The sequence below is a fragment of the Mastomys coucha genome, unplaced genomic scaffold (assembly GCF_008632895.1).
Source record: "Mastomys coucha isolate ucsf_1 unplaced genomic scaffold, UCSF_Mcou_1 pScaffold22, whole genome shotgun sequence".
NCBI lineage: Eukaryota > Metazoa > Chordata > Mammalia > Rodentia > Muridae > Mastomys > Mastomys coucha.
The window spans coordinates 167,078,113-167,094,568 of NW_022196905.1; the positions used below are offsets into that span (position 1 = coordinate 167,078,113).

At 42.4% G+C, this 16,456-nt stretch overlaps 1 protein-coding gene and 1 non-coding gene across 7 annotated transcripts in view; both read left to right on the plus strand.

The window, feature by feature from the left end:
* Nsd3 (nuclear receptor binding SET domain protein 3) overlaps positions 1-16,456 on the plus strand; it is a 115,343-nt gene that overhangs the window by 25,554 nt on the left and 73,333 nt on the right. For all 6 annotated transcript variants that reach the window (XM_031339353.1, XM_031339349.1, XM_031339348.1 and 3 more), the window contains exon 2: positions 12,903-13,627. In XM_031339353.1, the coding sequence (XP_031195213.1) occupies positions 12,947-13,627 (681 nt within the window). In that variant the 5' untranslated portion in view covers positions 12,903-12,946. The remainder of the gene's footprint in view (positions 1-12,902; positions 13,628-16,456) is intronic.
* Positions 4,220-4,349, plus strand: LOC116071715. The gene has a single exon (XR_004111095.1). It is a non-coding gene; the product is annotated as a small nucleolar RNA SNORA70 (small nucleolar RNA).

Here is a 16,456-nt window from a genome sequence, read left to right on the forward strand (position 1 = left end):
CTCCTCCTCCTCCTCCTTCTTCTTTTTCCTTCTTTTGTGAGACAGGGTCTCACTATGTAGCTCTGGTTGTCTTGGAACTTGCTATGTAGACCAAGCTGGCCTAGAACTCAGAGGGATCCACCTGCCTCTGCATTCTGAGTATTGAGATTAAAGATGTGACCTACCATCCCTGGCTTGATAATACTTTTTAAAATTGTGGGCTGGCGAGATGGCTCAGCGGGTAAGAGCATTAACTGCTCTTCCGAAGGTCCTGAGTTCGGATCCCAGTAACACATGGTGACTCACAACCACTCGTAATGAGATTTGACGCCCCCTTCTGGTACATCTGAAGACAGCTACAGTGAATTGGGCCAGCGGGAGTGGGGCCGGAGCAAGCAGGGCCAGCAGAGGTCCTGAGTTCAATTCCCAGCAGCCACACACATGATAGCTCACGGCCGTCTGTACAGCTACAGTGTACTCTTATCCATAAAATAAATAAAATAAATCTTTAAAAAAAGATTTATTTGTTTAAAAAAAATTGTTACTCTTCCCATAAATTAGGAGAAATATAAAGTTTACAACTTTAGTTGATTTTCAACTTTCCTTCCTCTCCCCTCCCCTCTCCTCTCCTCTCTTCTCCTTCTTCCCTCTCCTTCCTTCCTTCCTTTCTCCTTCCTTCTTTCCTTTCTCTTTCCTTCCTTCCTTTCTCCTTCCTTCCTTCCTTTCTCTTTCCTTCCTTCCTTTCTTTTCCCCCTCTTTTTCCTTACTGCTCTGAAACTGTATGGACAGCTGCAACAGAAATTTAAAAGGCATTCATCAAGTTTATCTTTAATGCAAGTGCAGGTATGTTTGTGTGCATGAGTGTGGAGGCCAGAGGTCAACAATTAGTGTCATCCTCAATGGCCCTCCTTCAAAAAAAAAGGAAACAGGGTGTACCATAGAGCATGGGGCTCATCAACTTGGCTAGGTTTTGGGGCCCTGGTGTCTATCTGTGTTCTCCCTAGTGTACCACTATGCTCGGCTTCTTACATGGATATTTGGGCTCACACTTAGGCCTCATGTTTACCCTTCTGACTGAGCTGTCTTTCCAGCACCTTGCCATCTTTCAAAAATACTATATCTGTTTAAAAGTACAGATTACAGACAGGGTCAGGGATGTAGGTCACTTAGAGTAGTTTCTTAGCATACACAAAGCACAGGGTTAATACCTAGCTCGGCATAAGGTGGGAGGGAGGAGGATTGGAAGTCTATGGGTTCTCTTGACCGCAGAACATGTTTGAGGTCAGCCTGAGCTGTTTAAGACCCTATCTTAAAAGAAAATGTAGGTGAGGTGATGCAATTGTTTAGTCTCCCACCGAACTGTTACTCTGGGAAGGGTGTGTCTGTGCAATTCGTGCAGTGCTTGCTCTCTTCTTGTTGTTTTGTTTTTTAATTCACATATTTAGGAATTGGGAAATAAAATTACTCTTTAAGAGCAGATGTTGTTGAGCAAAGCGTGTATTTGAAAACTTCACTGTTTGTGGGACGATGGTCTTGGTGTTTCACTTGAAAAGTGTGGATAATAGTATTTTTATAGAGAAATATTTGGGGAAGGACTTAATATAATAAATATAAAACATTTAGGGGATTATTGATTGATATATAGTAAACTGCTAACTGTTAACTATTGGTGATTTTAATTATTTCTTTGTTTGGTTTATTGTTGTTGTTTGAGATAGGGTTTCTCTGTCTAATAGCCCTGGGTGTTCTGGACTCCATTTGTAGACCAAGCTGGCCTCAAACTCATAGAGAGATCAACTTGCTCTGCCTCACAAGTGCTGGGATTAAAGGCATGTGTCACCACGCCCAACTGATGCTATTTTTTAAACATTTAAAGACATTTACTTAATGTGTCTAAGTGTTTTGCCTGCATGTACATATGCAGACTACCTGTGTGCCTCGTTCCCATAGAGGTCAGGAGAAGGCATTGGATCCCCTACAACTAGAGTTACAGATGGTTGCTTATGAGTTACCATATGGGTCTTGGAAAACAAATTGGGGTCCTCTGCAAAGAGCAACAAGTGCTCTAAACTACTGAACTATCTCTCCAGCCCTGGTATTATCAACTATTTATATCAATATATTCTTCTTATTATTAGGTTTAGTAGTTAAAAATTAGGATTTATTTGTTTGTATATATATACATTTACACATATGTGTACACACACACACACACAGAGTGTTGAGATCAAACCCATGGTTTTGTACATACCAGGTGATATTCTAGCACCAGGATATAGCCCCACCCTTGGTGTACTGTCCTCATCTGGGTTTTATTTAGGACACAAAGAGGCCAGAATTTTAAATTATCTATACAGGGGATCTTAATGTAGAGAATGAAAAGCTCCCTCAGCTCCTCAGCCTGCCTTTCATGGTTTTAGTGCCTCCTTCCTTCACATGGTTTCTTCCTCAAATGTCTTTCTTTTTTGTTTTTTTTTTGGTTTTTCGAGACAGGGTTTCTCTGTATAGCCCTGGCTGTCCTGGAACTCACAGTGTAGATCAGGCTGACCTCGAACTCAGAAATCCACCTGCTTCTGCTTCTCAAGTGCTGGGACTAAAGGCATGTGCCACCACCACCCAGCCGTCTTTTTTTTTTTTTTTTTTTTAAATAAAGATTTATTTGGGCTGGAGAGATGGTTCAGGGGTTAAGAGCACTGACTGCTCTTCTGAAGGTCCTGAGTTCAAATCCCAGCAACCACATGGTGGTTCACAACCATCTGTAAAGAGACTTGATGTACTTACATATACTAAATAAATAAAAGGCTACTATTATTTTAAAAAAAGATTTATTTCTTTATTTTATGTATATGAGTACACAGTAGCTGTACAGATAGTTTGAGCCATCGTGTATTTGCTGGGAATTGAACTCAGGACCTCTGCTCACTCTGGACCAAAGATTTTTACTTATTGTTATATGTAAGTATACTGTAGCTGTCTTCAGACACACCAGAAGAGGGCGTCAGATCTCATTATGGATGGTTATGAGCTACCATATGGTTTCTGGGATTTGAACTCAGGACCTTCAGAAGAGCAGTCAGTGCTCTTAACGGCTGAGAGCTATCTCTCCAGCCCCTCAACTGTCTTTTTTTTTTGTTTTGTTTTGTTTTGTTTTGTTTTTTCGAGACAGGGTTTCTCTGTAGCCCTGGCTGTCCTGGAACTCACTCTGTAGACCAGGCTGGCCTCAAACTCAGAAATTCACCTGCCTCTGCCTCCCAAGCGCTGGGATTGAAGGCGTGCGCCACCACTGCCCAGCTCAGCTGTCTTTTTAAACAATGTACAATACAGTATGATTCTTGGTCCCCTTCTGTTTCATACTGCATACTTCTTTTGTATACAATATTGTACCAAATAATAGTGAAAAGATATTGAAGGTGACTACACCAGGCACTGTTCTAAGTGTTATGTGGATTAAGTGTTAATTTTTCCTGCAACTCTGAATAAGGTAGACACACAGGTTCTAGAAAAGGGAACTAAAGATAAACTAAACTAAAGGCTTAGGGATATGGGGAAAGCAGTCTAAAATCATGGGCCCAGAGCTGGCCTTAGAGCTGGGCAGTGAGCTTAACAGTGTGTGTCAGTCACCACAGATTGGGTCCTCTTTTATGAGGTTCTGACCCTGGCATCAGTCCATATGCCTGCTGTGGGTAGGTTGCTGCCTGGCTCATCTGTGTATAAAAACCACTATAGACTAATATCCTGGGTATAGTGGCACATGCTTTTTATCCCAACAGTAGGGAGGCAGAGGCAGGTGGATTTCAGTGAGTTATGTCCAGCCAGACCTAAATAGTGTTACCCTGTTTAACCAAAATAAAACAAAAACTGGCTCATGGACTGCCAGAATGGCTCAGCAGGTACCAAGTCAAGCTTATTACCAAGCTTGACTTGAGTTTGATCCGTGGGACCCACACAGTGGAAGGAGGGACCCATCTCCTGAAAGTTGTCCTCTGACCTTAATTTTTACTTTAAGAAGTTTAAAACTTTTAGAAAGGAGGGCTGTGTACTGTGGCATCAGCCTTTAATTTCAGCACTCTGGAGGCAGTAGCAAGTGGATCTCTGAGTTCAAGACTAGCCTGATCTACATAATGTATTACAGGCCAACCACAACTACATGGTGGGACCCTGCCTTGAATTTGGGGGTTGGGGCACAGGTGGGAGGAGGAGGAGGAGGAGGAGGAGGAGGAGGAGGAGGAGGAGGAGGAATCTGCAGCCAGTTAAACTGAGCAGGTCCTTTTCTTGATGGGACCTAGTCTGCAGTGGCCACAAACAGCAGTGTCCTTGTAGAGCTTGTTTGTTGCCTGAATGGGCTGCCCTAAGGGATCCTAGGGACAGTTTCCTGGCAGCTGTTCCTGTGTGTCTGATCTCAGTGCTGTCAGACAGCTCCAGACAGGTACGTGTGATGCCTTTGGGGGAGCCCCAGGGCACAATGGCCAGGTCATCATGTCCATCCACACCAAACTGCAGAATAAGGAACATGTGATTAAGGTCCTGGATAGAAGCAACATAAAGTTAGTTCCCTGCCTGTGGGGTCAACAAACCCACTCATAGTGTCTTTTACCAGTGACGGACCCTATACTCCTCTGTCATCTGCTGTGCTGTCTGTACCCCATCACATCATGTTTAGTAATCATCTCATGTCCAGTCTGCCTTTCCAAAGGATAAGGGTTCTCATGTGAGTTAGATTAGTGTTATTGCACTTCTGGAAGTTATTAGCTGCAGCTGGAGGTATAGATAAGAGTTGTTATACAGCATGTTCAACCCCAGCACCACAAACAATATTACAAACCAAAAGATTGTGTCTCCTAGAAATGACAAGCTGCAGCCACAATAGATGAGACCTAAACAATGACAGGACTGATGGATATGTTAACAGAAAGGGGAAGTTCTCAAAGGGTCCTTACCTTAGAAACTACCTACAGGCAAGGACTGACTCTGAGAGGAGGAGAATTATTTTTTCTCAGAGATGAACACTTATTTGGTTATCTAATGCAAAAACAACACTTAACAATAGCAACAACAAAAACCAAACCAAACAAAATAAAAAATCCAAAACCTTGAAATCATGTACATGAAAGCAGCACAATAGATTCAAAGATTGTCTGTCTGTCTGTGCATCCATCTATCATCTGTCTGTCTATCTGTTACCTCTCTGTCCATCCATACATCCATCTATCATCTCCCCACCTATTTCTATTTCTATATATCTATATAGCTCTTACCTATGCATGCATGTATGTACAGCTAGAGGTTTAGAGGTCAGGAGAAAACTTAGTGGAGTCAGTTTTTTCCCTTCTCCTTTATGTGGATTCTGGGGTCAAACTCAGGTTGTCAGCCTTACAGAGCTCGTACCTTTAATGGCTGAACCATCTTGTAGGCTCCACATGTCATTTCTTTCTTAGATTTGTCTTCTCAGCCTTGGAAAGAACACTTCAGAGCTTTTGTTGTGCTGGCTTATCACATTCTGAGCCACATAATCATGGCTATCTCACTGTGGTCAATATTTGCTAGTTATGTGTTTAAAGTACTAGCTGTTATGTGTCTCTGGTGGTGTGTCCTGCACACCTCCCCCTAGCCCCCAGTAAGTCTTGGCCATTTAAATTCTTGCTCCTTGGTTGTTGGAACTGTTTGGAAATGACAAGGATGTGTGGCCTCATTGAAGGAGGCTTGTCACTGTGGTTGGGCTCTGAGTTTTCAAAAGACTCCAAGCTACTCTTTCTGCCTGCTTCTTGTGGCTCTAGATAGTTCTCAACTAATCCTGTCACCATGCCTTTGCTCCACCATAATGCACTCTACCCTATGAGCCACCTGACCAGTTTTTTTTTTTTTAAATAAGTTGTCTTGGTTGTGGTGTTTGTCAAATAATAGACAAGTAACTAAGACAGTCTTCATTATATATATTTCTATTTTCTATTTTTATTTAAAAAGTAATCTAGGATGGTTTTAAGCTGTTGTTTCAGTTGAAAACCCTTTAGTTGAGTCCCTTATGTCTTAGAGTAGTATGAAATTGTTCCTAGTGGTGGTGGCACATGCCTGGATTGCTAGCATTTGGGAGGCTGAGGGCCACATGCACGTATGAATTGCAGACAAGCCTGTATGTACAGCAATGTGAAGTTCATTTCTCTTAAGCACATAAAACAAGCCTAGAACTAGTTTCTGAGATTAAGCCCTTTGTTAGCAATGCTTTGAAAATTTGTTTTCCTTGCTTGTCATTTTAAATTTCTTTGCTTCTTAATGGTTTTTGGTTTTTTGTTTTTTGAGACAGAGTTTCTCTGTGTATAGCCCTAGCTGTCCTAGACTCCCTTTGTAGAACAAGCTGGCCTCAAACTCACAGAGAACTGCCTGCCTCTGCCTCTGAGTGGAGTGGGCCTGCAGAGTGTGTGGCCTTATTGAAGGAGGCTTGTCACTGTGGTTGGGCTCTGAGTTTTCAAAAGACTCCAAGCTACTCTTTCTGCCTGCTTCTTGTGGCTCTAGATAGTTCTCAACTGCTCATTGGTTAAGAGCACTAGTTGCTTTTCCAGGGGACCCAGGTTCAGTTCTCTGCACCCACGGTACCTGTCAACTTTCTATAACTTCAGAGTGTGCCAAGAATGAACATGGCACATTTGAAACACCAACAAGAAGCCAGTGACTGCAGCAACAGCAGTCTTGATAGATACTGTTGTTCTGTGTGGTAGTAATCCTAAAGGAGGCAACACCACCACCATGGCAGGCGTGCTCTTTAGTCCCAGCACTGGGGAGGCAAGAGCCAGGTAGATCTTTGTGAGGAGGCCAGCCTGGTCCATATAATGAGTTTGAGACCAGCCAAGACTGTACAGTGAGACCTTGTCTCCAAACAACAACAACTCCCCCCCCCCCCAAAAAAAAAAACTAAGCAGAATAAAGTACCATCCCCTCTTTCCCATTGCACCCGTGACGTGTAGATGAACCCAGATTCCTGTGCATTCTAGGCAAATGCTGTACTAGCTGAGCCACACCCACAGCCTTCAGCATGGCAGTTATGAGGGTCATTGTTGATGGTAGCAATAGTTCATTTTCCTTGTTGTGTTAAAGAATTGTGAGGGGAATAAGCCGAATGGTTGGTGTTTCTTTTTAGAGGTGACTCGATACTGTACGGAAAATAGGCTGAAGACGCAGCAGGAGGGCAGCAGGGCCTGTGCTGATTACTTGTCTTGTCCCCATGACCACATGCCTGCCATGAAGCAACTGAAGGGAAGGAAGGTTTCTTTTGACTTGGAGTTTGAAAGGGTCTGTTCATTATGGTGGAGCAGCAGGCACCGTGGGAGTAGCCTCTGTTCATGGTGGGCAGAGCATGCAGCAGCTGCTAGTTACATGCTTCCAATAGGGGAATAGAGAGAGAGGGGAGTGGGGAGGGCCAGAGGAGAGGTGATTAGAGAAGGGGTGGGGGGTGGATGGGGGAGGGAGGGAGGGAGAGAGAGAGAGAGAGAGAGAGAGAGAGAGAGAGAGAGAGAGAGAGAGAGAGAGATCTCCCTCCCCAAAATGACTTTCTCCACTTCTAAAAATCATAGAACTTACCAAAACAAGACCACTGGAAGAGAGCCAAGGATTTAAATATGATCACAGTGGGGGGAGCGCTGTTTCACATGAACCATGTGAACATGGCAGCTGTGCGCTAAGAAAGCTGGGAGATCATCAAGAAGAGATGCAGCAACACAGACAATTGAAGCTACCTATGTTGGAAATAAATGTCCCATGATCCTCAGGACATGTTTGGACAGCAAACATATGTGGTTTCTTTTGGAAGAACACATTCAGATAGACTAAAAACTGAGTGTAAGATATGGGCATTTAGATTCCAGGTGGAGTATCTGGGGGAAATGAGAAGACTCCACATTCAATGTAGGAACATTGAAGGCGTGTTCAGGGAGATGCCTTGGGAGCAGAGCCGAGCTTTCAGTTTCATCTGGCTCCTGTTGGCTGCACTGACTAAGTAAATCACATGTAGAGTTAAATAAGTGTATTGTGATAGCAAGTCCACAACTTAAAGCTCTTTGGCTCTGTGGATGCTCAGGAAAATTGGTTCATGCACATGCAGTTTGGATTGAGAGAGGAAAAGGTCATAGAAACCCAGGAAAGGCCTGGGGATTTGCTCTATTATGACGCTGTACTGTTTTTAAGTTTGCAGTTAGAGTTATAGAAGTGTGATTTCAAGAACTATTTTCTAACTGCTGTGAAAAAAGATGTTAGATGCAAGACTTATCTCGATAGCAAAATGTGGTGGCCATTGCTCTTAATCTCAGCATTTGGAAAGCTGAGGCAGGAAGATTGGCATGAGTTAAGTCCAGGTCTTCCCCGGGCTACTTTCAAAACAAAACAAAAGAACTATCTAGAAAATCTATTATCATAATGTAGGGTAATAGTGCTGAGGGCTGGTTTGGGGTTTGAAATTGGTATAGAAATCAAAGAATAAATCAGATTTTAAAAGGAGGAACTTCTAGGTGTGGTGATACACACCTTTAATTTTTAGCACCTGAGAGGCAGAGGCAGTTGAATTTCCGAGTTTGAGGCTGTATAGCAAGTTCCAGGCTAGCCAGGGCAACCTAGGGAGATCCTGTCTCAGAAAACAAAATGTAACAAAATAAGGAACTATAGGCTGCTGGGTGGTGGTGGCCCAACGCCTTTAATCCCAGCACTTGGGAGGCAGAGGCAGGCGGATTTCTGAATTCGAGGCCAGCCTAGTCTACAGAGTGAGTTCCAGGACAGCCAAGGCTATACAGAGAAACCTTGTCTTGAAAAAAACAAAAAACAAACAAAAAAGAAGCTGTAGGTTTTGTTCAAATTAGTTTTATGACTTGAGAGAATATGAGTCTGTGCTTTGTAATCTGGAGCTGTGTCGGGGTGGAGCCCTGACAAAGAAGAGGAAAAAAGCACGTTGAGTTAGGGATGGCCTGCTTTGGTCCCGAGGGTGTGACTCCTGAGGGTAAAGAAAGTATGGTTGTCCTCATGTCACCAGCATCTATGGCAAAGACACCGAGAAAGAAGACAAGATTAGAGATTAGGAAATTTAGTTTTCAAGCCAACACTGACTAGCTTGTGGCCCTGGGAAAACCTGCATCTCTGGTATTCCGTGTAGTTAGTTAACAAGTGAAGCCAACAATGCACATCTGCCTTGGCAGCCTTCCCAAGTTGCTTTGCGCATCAAATAAGGATGCATATGGGGGTCTGGAGAGCCGACTGAGGTTAGAGCGCTACCTACTGCTCTTGTGGAGGACCCATCCCGAAGCTCGCAGACCCTGCAGTTTTGCTTGCAGGGTATCTGGATACTTCCATGGGCACTTGAATCACATGTATGCACACATGGTGCGCACACATACACAGTTTTAAAAATACTTACAGTACTAGCAATATAGCTCAGGAGTAGAGTGAATGTTTAGCATGCACAGGCCTTGGGTGTAATCCCTCTCACCCTCAGTATGTATACAAATACTCTTGTCACTGCAGTTCCCCATGTAATTATAAGGTGGTTATGGCACTTCTCAGTTCAAACTAAAACAAAATTATTTGTAGTTAGGGCTAGAGAAGGGAAAATAAGAAAAATGTCAAATTCTTAACTTTTGATTAATGAAAAGTATAGAAACTTGAGTCTGAATACAGGTGTCTGAAAACTTGGTAGACTAATTGGGAGGCTCCTTTGGAAGTTTGTATCATGACAGTGATCACAGCTAAGAGTACAGGTTGCAGCCTATTGGCTGTGACTATTTAACATGCCTTTAGGTGGAGGTATCCATGAAGAGTTTTTATTTTTATCTGTGAAGTGCTCTATGTGTGGTAACAGAATTAGAAGTCACCCTTTTATAGATTGCTTTTTTGTTGCTGTGATGACTAAAAGCAACTTGGCATGGGAGGGAGGGTTTGTTTCATCCATCTTTGAGGAAAGTTGAGCAGGAACATAGAGGCAGGAGCCGTGGAGGAATGCTGCTTATTGGCTTGCTCTTCATTTCTGCACAGCTAGCTTTCTTAAATAGCACAGGACCAGCACAGGATAGTGCTGCCCAGAGTGGGCTGGGCCTGCTGTATCTGTTGCCAGTCAATTAAATGCTCACAGGCCAGTATGATTGAGCAGTCCCCTAGTGAGCCTCAGATAGCTCTGGGGTGTGTCCAGGTTAACAGCTGTGGCTAGCTAGGAGAATCTTAGTCTGTTGCTGTGAGCTATATGTTTTTGTCAATGATCAGATTTCAGAAATGTTTCTGTCTTGCTCTTAATACATTATTTGTAATGCTTCTCAGCACTGTCAGTGAATGGGGTGTGCTAGCTGGGGCACAGATTCTGGAGCCAACTGAGTGGAAGCTTAACTGTCAGTTGACAGAGTTGTGTTTACTTGTCTTAATTCTCGCTGCCTCTGCGTCTCCATCTGTTAAAGAGGGATAATATCTGGGGAGAGGCTATTGAGAGGACTTCATGTTGAACTCTGTATAAACATTAGAGTTAGTCATTACAATAGTTGCTAATTTGACAGTTGTTCAGGAATAAAGCACTTGAATAAAAAGAACTAATCCTTTAGAAACAGATAGCTTGGAGGAGGAAGTGGGCTTTAGAGGCACTTGAGCCTGCATTCAGTCTAGAACTGCCCTTTGCTTTGTAGTTTTGGCAGGGCACCTAACCCCTCACTCAGACCTTCACAGTTTTTTTGTACTAACTACCCAGCAGCTTGTTATGAAGGGTAGGTGAAATGATGGAGAAACACCTGGCCCAGAGGCACCGCCAAGAAAGTGAGGCTGCTGCCCACCCCTCCCCTAACCCCCATCATTGGTGGAGAGCACTTCTGGGAATTACATTTTGTTATCCTACACGGTTTGGTTTTGTTTTTATTTTAATTTTTAAATGTTCCTTCATAGCTCTGGTTGGCCTGGAACTCACTGTGTAGATCAGGCTGCTCTTGAACTCACAGAGATCTGCGTGCTTCTGCTTCCCCAAGTACTGAGGTTAAAGATGTGTGCCAGGAATCTAAAAAAGGACTTGCATCAAAATTAGCTGGGATGTGGTCTTAAAACAACCGGTAACATTTGCCTTCTTATTAATTTGTTAGCAATTTAAAAACGTCTCAGGTTATTTGTTTGCTCACAGTGGAAGGAACAACAGCTGTATGAGTGGACGGATATGGCTCGGGAAGTATATTGTTAGGTTTTGTTTTCCGCTGTGGTTTACAGTTTTTAGTTTGGTAAGTACTAGATACTACTGAAGCCAAGATGGTAGACACTTGGTTAATCTTAGAATTGAACTAGTCTGTATGCCTCAAAAGCCTTCACAATATTCCAAACATCTAAAATCAGCTCATCAGAGCTAATTAGAATCTGTTTGTTTTGTAGATGAAAATGTAAAAATAGTATATGAACTATTCATTAATGTTTTATATTGGATGTGAACTTACCCAGGTTCTGAAAAGACAAGGTGGTCTTATTGCAGATGTGTGTCTACAGTAAACATTGTTACCTAGTGTGGGCATGTTCAGATACTTTGTAGCACATTGCATAATTGTATAATAAATACAGTGATGAACTACAGTGATCTAGCAAAGGACTTGTATCAAAATTAGCTGGGATGTGGTCTTAAAATACTTCTGCTTTAACCCCCTCCACACAGACTTTATTAAACTGGATTCTTCAGGAATAAGATAACAGCTTGTGTATTTAAAAATGACACTCCTATATATGGCTCTTTTTTGTTTGTTTTTGTTTTTGTTTTTGTTTTGTTTTTGAGACATGGTTTCTCTGTGTAGCCCTGGCTGTCCTGGAACTCACTCTGTAGACCAGGCTGGCCTTGAACTCAGAAATCTGCCTGCCTCTGTCTCCCAAGTGCTGGGATTAAAGGCGTATGCCACCACCACCCAGCATATGGCTCTTTAAAAACAACTAGATTATGGCCAAGAGTGTAGATAATTAGACAGCTTTACACACTAGTAATATGATTATATAAATTGATGTAGTACTGCCAACAGAACAGTCTTAGAGCTAGATAAAAAGTTTTAAAATCTGCCCTATATGAATACATATATGCGCAGATTTATAATTTGATTTTCTTTCTCTCTCTTTGAGACAAGGTCTCTTTATATATTGCTCAGTTTGCCCTCCAACTCAAGATTCTTCTGTCTCTGCCACCTCAGTCATGCAGTGGCAAGCATCTGATAGTGTACCCTGATGAAGGGACCATTCTTCAAGAGTGTATATGAAGTAGTACATGCCTCTAATCCCAGGATTTAGAGGCAGAAGTAGAAGAATCATGAATGTGAGGATAGTTTAGGCCACATGGTGGTACCCTGTCTCAAAAGGTTTTTTTCTGGAGACATGTTTGTATACTAAAAATGTGTGAGTAGCTAATTGATTTATAGTACATACATGGTTAAATCTGTTAAAGTGATGCTACAGTTTGGTGTATAACCATCTAAAGAATATAGTACAATGCCACAGGGTTGGTGCACACCTTTAATCCCAGAACTAGGGAGGCAGAGGCAGACAGATCTCTGTGAGTTCAAGGCCAGCCTGGTCTTCAAAGTGAGTTCCAGGACAGCCACAGTTACACAGAGAAACCCGGTCTTTAAAGAAAAAAAAAAGGAAGGAGGAGGGGGAGGAATAAAGTATGCATGTACGACAGGTACTTATACATGCTAAAGTTGTTATGGAAGTGAGCAGGACTTCGCTGGGTGTGAGGGTGTGTTTCTATAATCTCAGGACCTGGGAGGATGAATCAGAAGGCTCCCCAGTTTAAGGACAGCCTGGGCTCCATAGCTGATGCTATTGCTTTATATCAGAATTATGTAGGTTTAATATCTGCATTTGTGAATGTGAAAATTAGGTATAAAGTGCGTGTATAATTCTTGGTTGGCTTCTTGCCTAATAGAATTTTAATACTTTTTAATTCTCTTCAATTTTAGGCTCCATGAGAGAAAGGGAAAGTTAAGGATGCTGGAGCAGAACAATGGATTTCTCTTTCTCTTTCATGCAAGGGATCATGGGAAACACAATTCAGCAACCACCTCAACTCATTGACTCGGCCAACATCCGCCAGGAGGATGCCTTTGATAACAGCAGTGACATTGTTGAAGATGGTGGCCCGACACCCTTTGAAACTACTTTGCAACAAGGTTTTCAGTATCCACCTGCAACGGAAGACCTTCCTCCGCTCACAAATGGCTACCCACCATCAATCAGCTTGTATGAAACTCAGACCAAATACCCGCCATATAATCAGTATCCCAATGGGTCAGCCAACGGTTTTGGTGCAGTTAGAAACTTTAGCCCTGCTGACTATTACCATTCAGAAATTCCAAACACAAGACCACATGAAATTCTGGAAAAACCTTCTCCGCCGCCGCCACCTCCTCCTCCTCCTCCCTCGGTACCACAAACTGTGATTCCAAAGAAGACAGGCTCACCCGAGATTAAACTAAAAATAACCAAAACGATCCAGAATGGCAGGGAATTGTTTGAGTCGTCCCTTTGTGGAGACCTTTTAAATGAAGTACAGGCAAGTGAGCACACAAAGTCAAAGCATGAAAGCAGAAAGGAAAAGAGGAAAAAGAGCAACAAACACGAGTCGTCCAGATCCGAAGAGCGCAAGTCCCACAAGACCCCCAAGCTAGAGCCGGAGGGGCAGAGCGTGAGTCACAGTGCTCTCTGCAGTTTTGTTGTCTTCCGTGTTTACTGGAAGTTGGGAATCTTTTTTATATTTTTCTTTTTAAATATGAATATTTCTAGTGAGTTCTTTCTTGCCATTGGCAAGGTGCCTGGAAATGTAATGAATAAATACTTGATGAATAGATAATAGGCGTTATTAGGGAGGAAATATCTTTAGAGTTTTTTACACCAAGAATCTTGTTTCCTTTTCTCTCCTCCCGCCTCCCTGGGGGGGGGGGGGCGCTTTCCAAGACAGGGTTTCCCTGTCTAGCCTTGGCTGTCCTAGAACTCATTCTGTAAACCAGGCTGAGATCCTGAGATCCACCTACCTCTGCCTCTTGAGGGGCTCAATTATTTTTACTTGTTTATATCAAACTCTTGGTTTTGGAAGATGGAGACAAAAGGCAAAGGAAAAGGGGATTTTATATCAGGCCAGATTTGCTGCTACACCTTAGGTCAAGATGGTTCCCAAGTGTTTGCTACTAACTAAGCAGAGGGAGGGGCCTCTCTGCAGCCAGAGCATCTTGGGCCTGGGCTTGCTTCTTCAGTTCTAGCACTCAGGAAGTGGAGGCAGATGCAGGCAGGTGCGAGGAGCTCAGTAAATTCCAGGCCAGCCAGGGATACACAGTGAGCCCCCATCTCAAAAATAGAATACAATAAAGGCACATTATTTAAACATGTTGATTAGGTCTTCAAATGGAGTTTTTATCAAAGCCTGTGTATACTGGTGGATTTTTTTTTTTTTTTGGTTATTAATTTACTTTTTAGTTTTTTAATCCAAAGGCACGAGCCACCATGCCCAGTTCTGGTAGATTCTTTTAATATCTGAGATTTGATTGGATTTCATGGCAATAAGATAATAGATTAGTTTTAACTTGAATAAAAATTTATGCTATAAACTACAGATGTTTCCTAGATATACATTTAGGGAGAAACAAATAAATGCTTATTTTGTGACAGTTATTTGCCTTTATATTTCATATATCTGAATAGGTTAATTCATTGTCTTTGGTTTAAAAAAAGATTACTTATTAATTGAACATTTCTTGGATAGCTGGATTCCACTATTTAGTATGATTCAAATGTGATTGATTCCGCCCCCTTACTCCGGGATAAAGGTCACAGTAAGTCTAGGTTATCATGAGTCCCACATGTGGTATTTTATGTATTTCCCTATTTTTTCTGTCATTTTTTTACTCATTTAACCATGTTGATTGAATATCATGTTAGGCACTGTTCTAAGAATTGAAGGTGTGACAATGAGAGAAAAGCTGTCTGCTTATATTCTAGTTCATGTGTGTGTGTGTGTGTGTGTGTGTGTGTGTGTGTGTGTTTTAAGTGTATGGGTGTTTTGGCTGCATGTATGTCACCACATGAGTTCAGTGCCTGTGGAGACAGAAGAGGGCATTAAATTTTCTGGAACTGGAGTTACAAACAGTACTGAGCTACCACATGGGTGCTAGGAATTGAACCCTGGTCCTTTGGAACAGCAGCTAGTGCTCTTAACAACCAGGATATTTCTCCAGCCCATCTTTTCCTCCCTCTCTTTCTGTTTTTCTTTCTTTCAGTATTTTGTTTGTTTGTTTGTGTTTTTAATTTAGCATCATAAAATGAAATATCCTCTGAAATACTGTTTTTTAAAGCATTTAGTGTGTCTCTGTGTGTGTGTGTGTGTGTGTGTGTGTGTGTGTGTGTGTGTACACATGAGCATGGGCCATACTGCATATGTGGCGGTCAGAGAATAACTTGGGAAGCAGGTTTTCCTCATTCACCATATTGATCCTGGGAATTGAACTCAGGTTGTCAGGCTTGTCAGCAAGTGCCTTTATCTTGGAGCTGTTTCACCACTCCCCTCTTGTGTTCTCAATGTATGTTCATGCATGTGCATGCAGGTATCCATGGAGGCCAGACGAGGGGCTTGGATCTCCTGGAGTTAGAGTTACAGTGTAGGATGTTGGGAACTGAACTGGGTTCTCTGGGAGAGCAGCAAATGCTCTTAACCACTGAGCCATGTCTCCAGCTGTGCCAGGAGTTCTTAGTGTTGTCTAACAAATGCCCCCACAGAACATGCTTCCATGGTGTCTCATGTTGACTTTGTGTTGAGTAAATGAATGAGGAAGATAGAAGCTAGCCATGCACCGCAGACATACTCACTGTAGCACTTCTTTGACTCTAACCTTGCATAGGGTAGGCACGTGCTGTACCCTGCGCAACATTCCCAACCTCACTGTAACATTTCTTACCTAGACATTGTGAAGAGACATAGGTACACCTGGGTTCGGAGAATCACAACAGTTCACATCTGAATTGGCTTTTAGCTTAGTTTTTGAGAACTGCTGTTGGCCAGTGAGCATATAGCAGTTTTGTTCTTTTGGAAAATATGATTTTGGTTATCTCCTTGAAAATTATTTAGCTAATATTGTTAAGAGCTTACATTCTGCCAGAATTTGCATATTTTCCTTCCTTCCTTGTATATTTATTTATTTACACTATATGTGTGTTGGTTCCATGTCTCAGCTATTTGGAATGATATGGATATGGACGTAGGTGTAGATGTCTCTCTGAGATCCTGCTTTCTACTTGAGGGTACAACTAGAAGTGGAACTATTAGAAAGAAGAAATTTTACTGTGATTTCTTCCTGGAAATAGATCTTCCCATGTAGGATCAGCTGCAAATATTTAAAAGCAGTATGTACTCCTAATCTCACAGACGTAAAGTGAAGGTGAGTGTGTTGTAAGAAGAGCCGAGCCATAGCTCTCCTTCTCATGGTAACAGTGGGCATTGAGAGGGTGTGAGCTTGCTTGTTCTCCT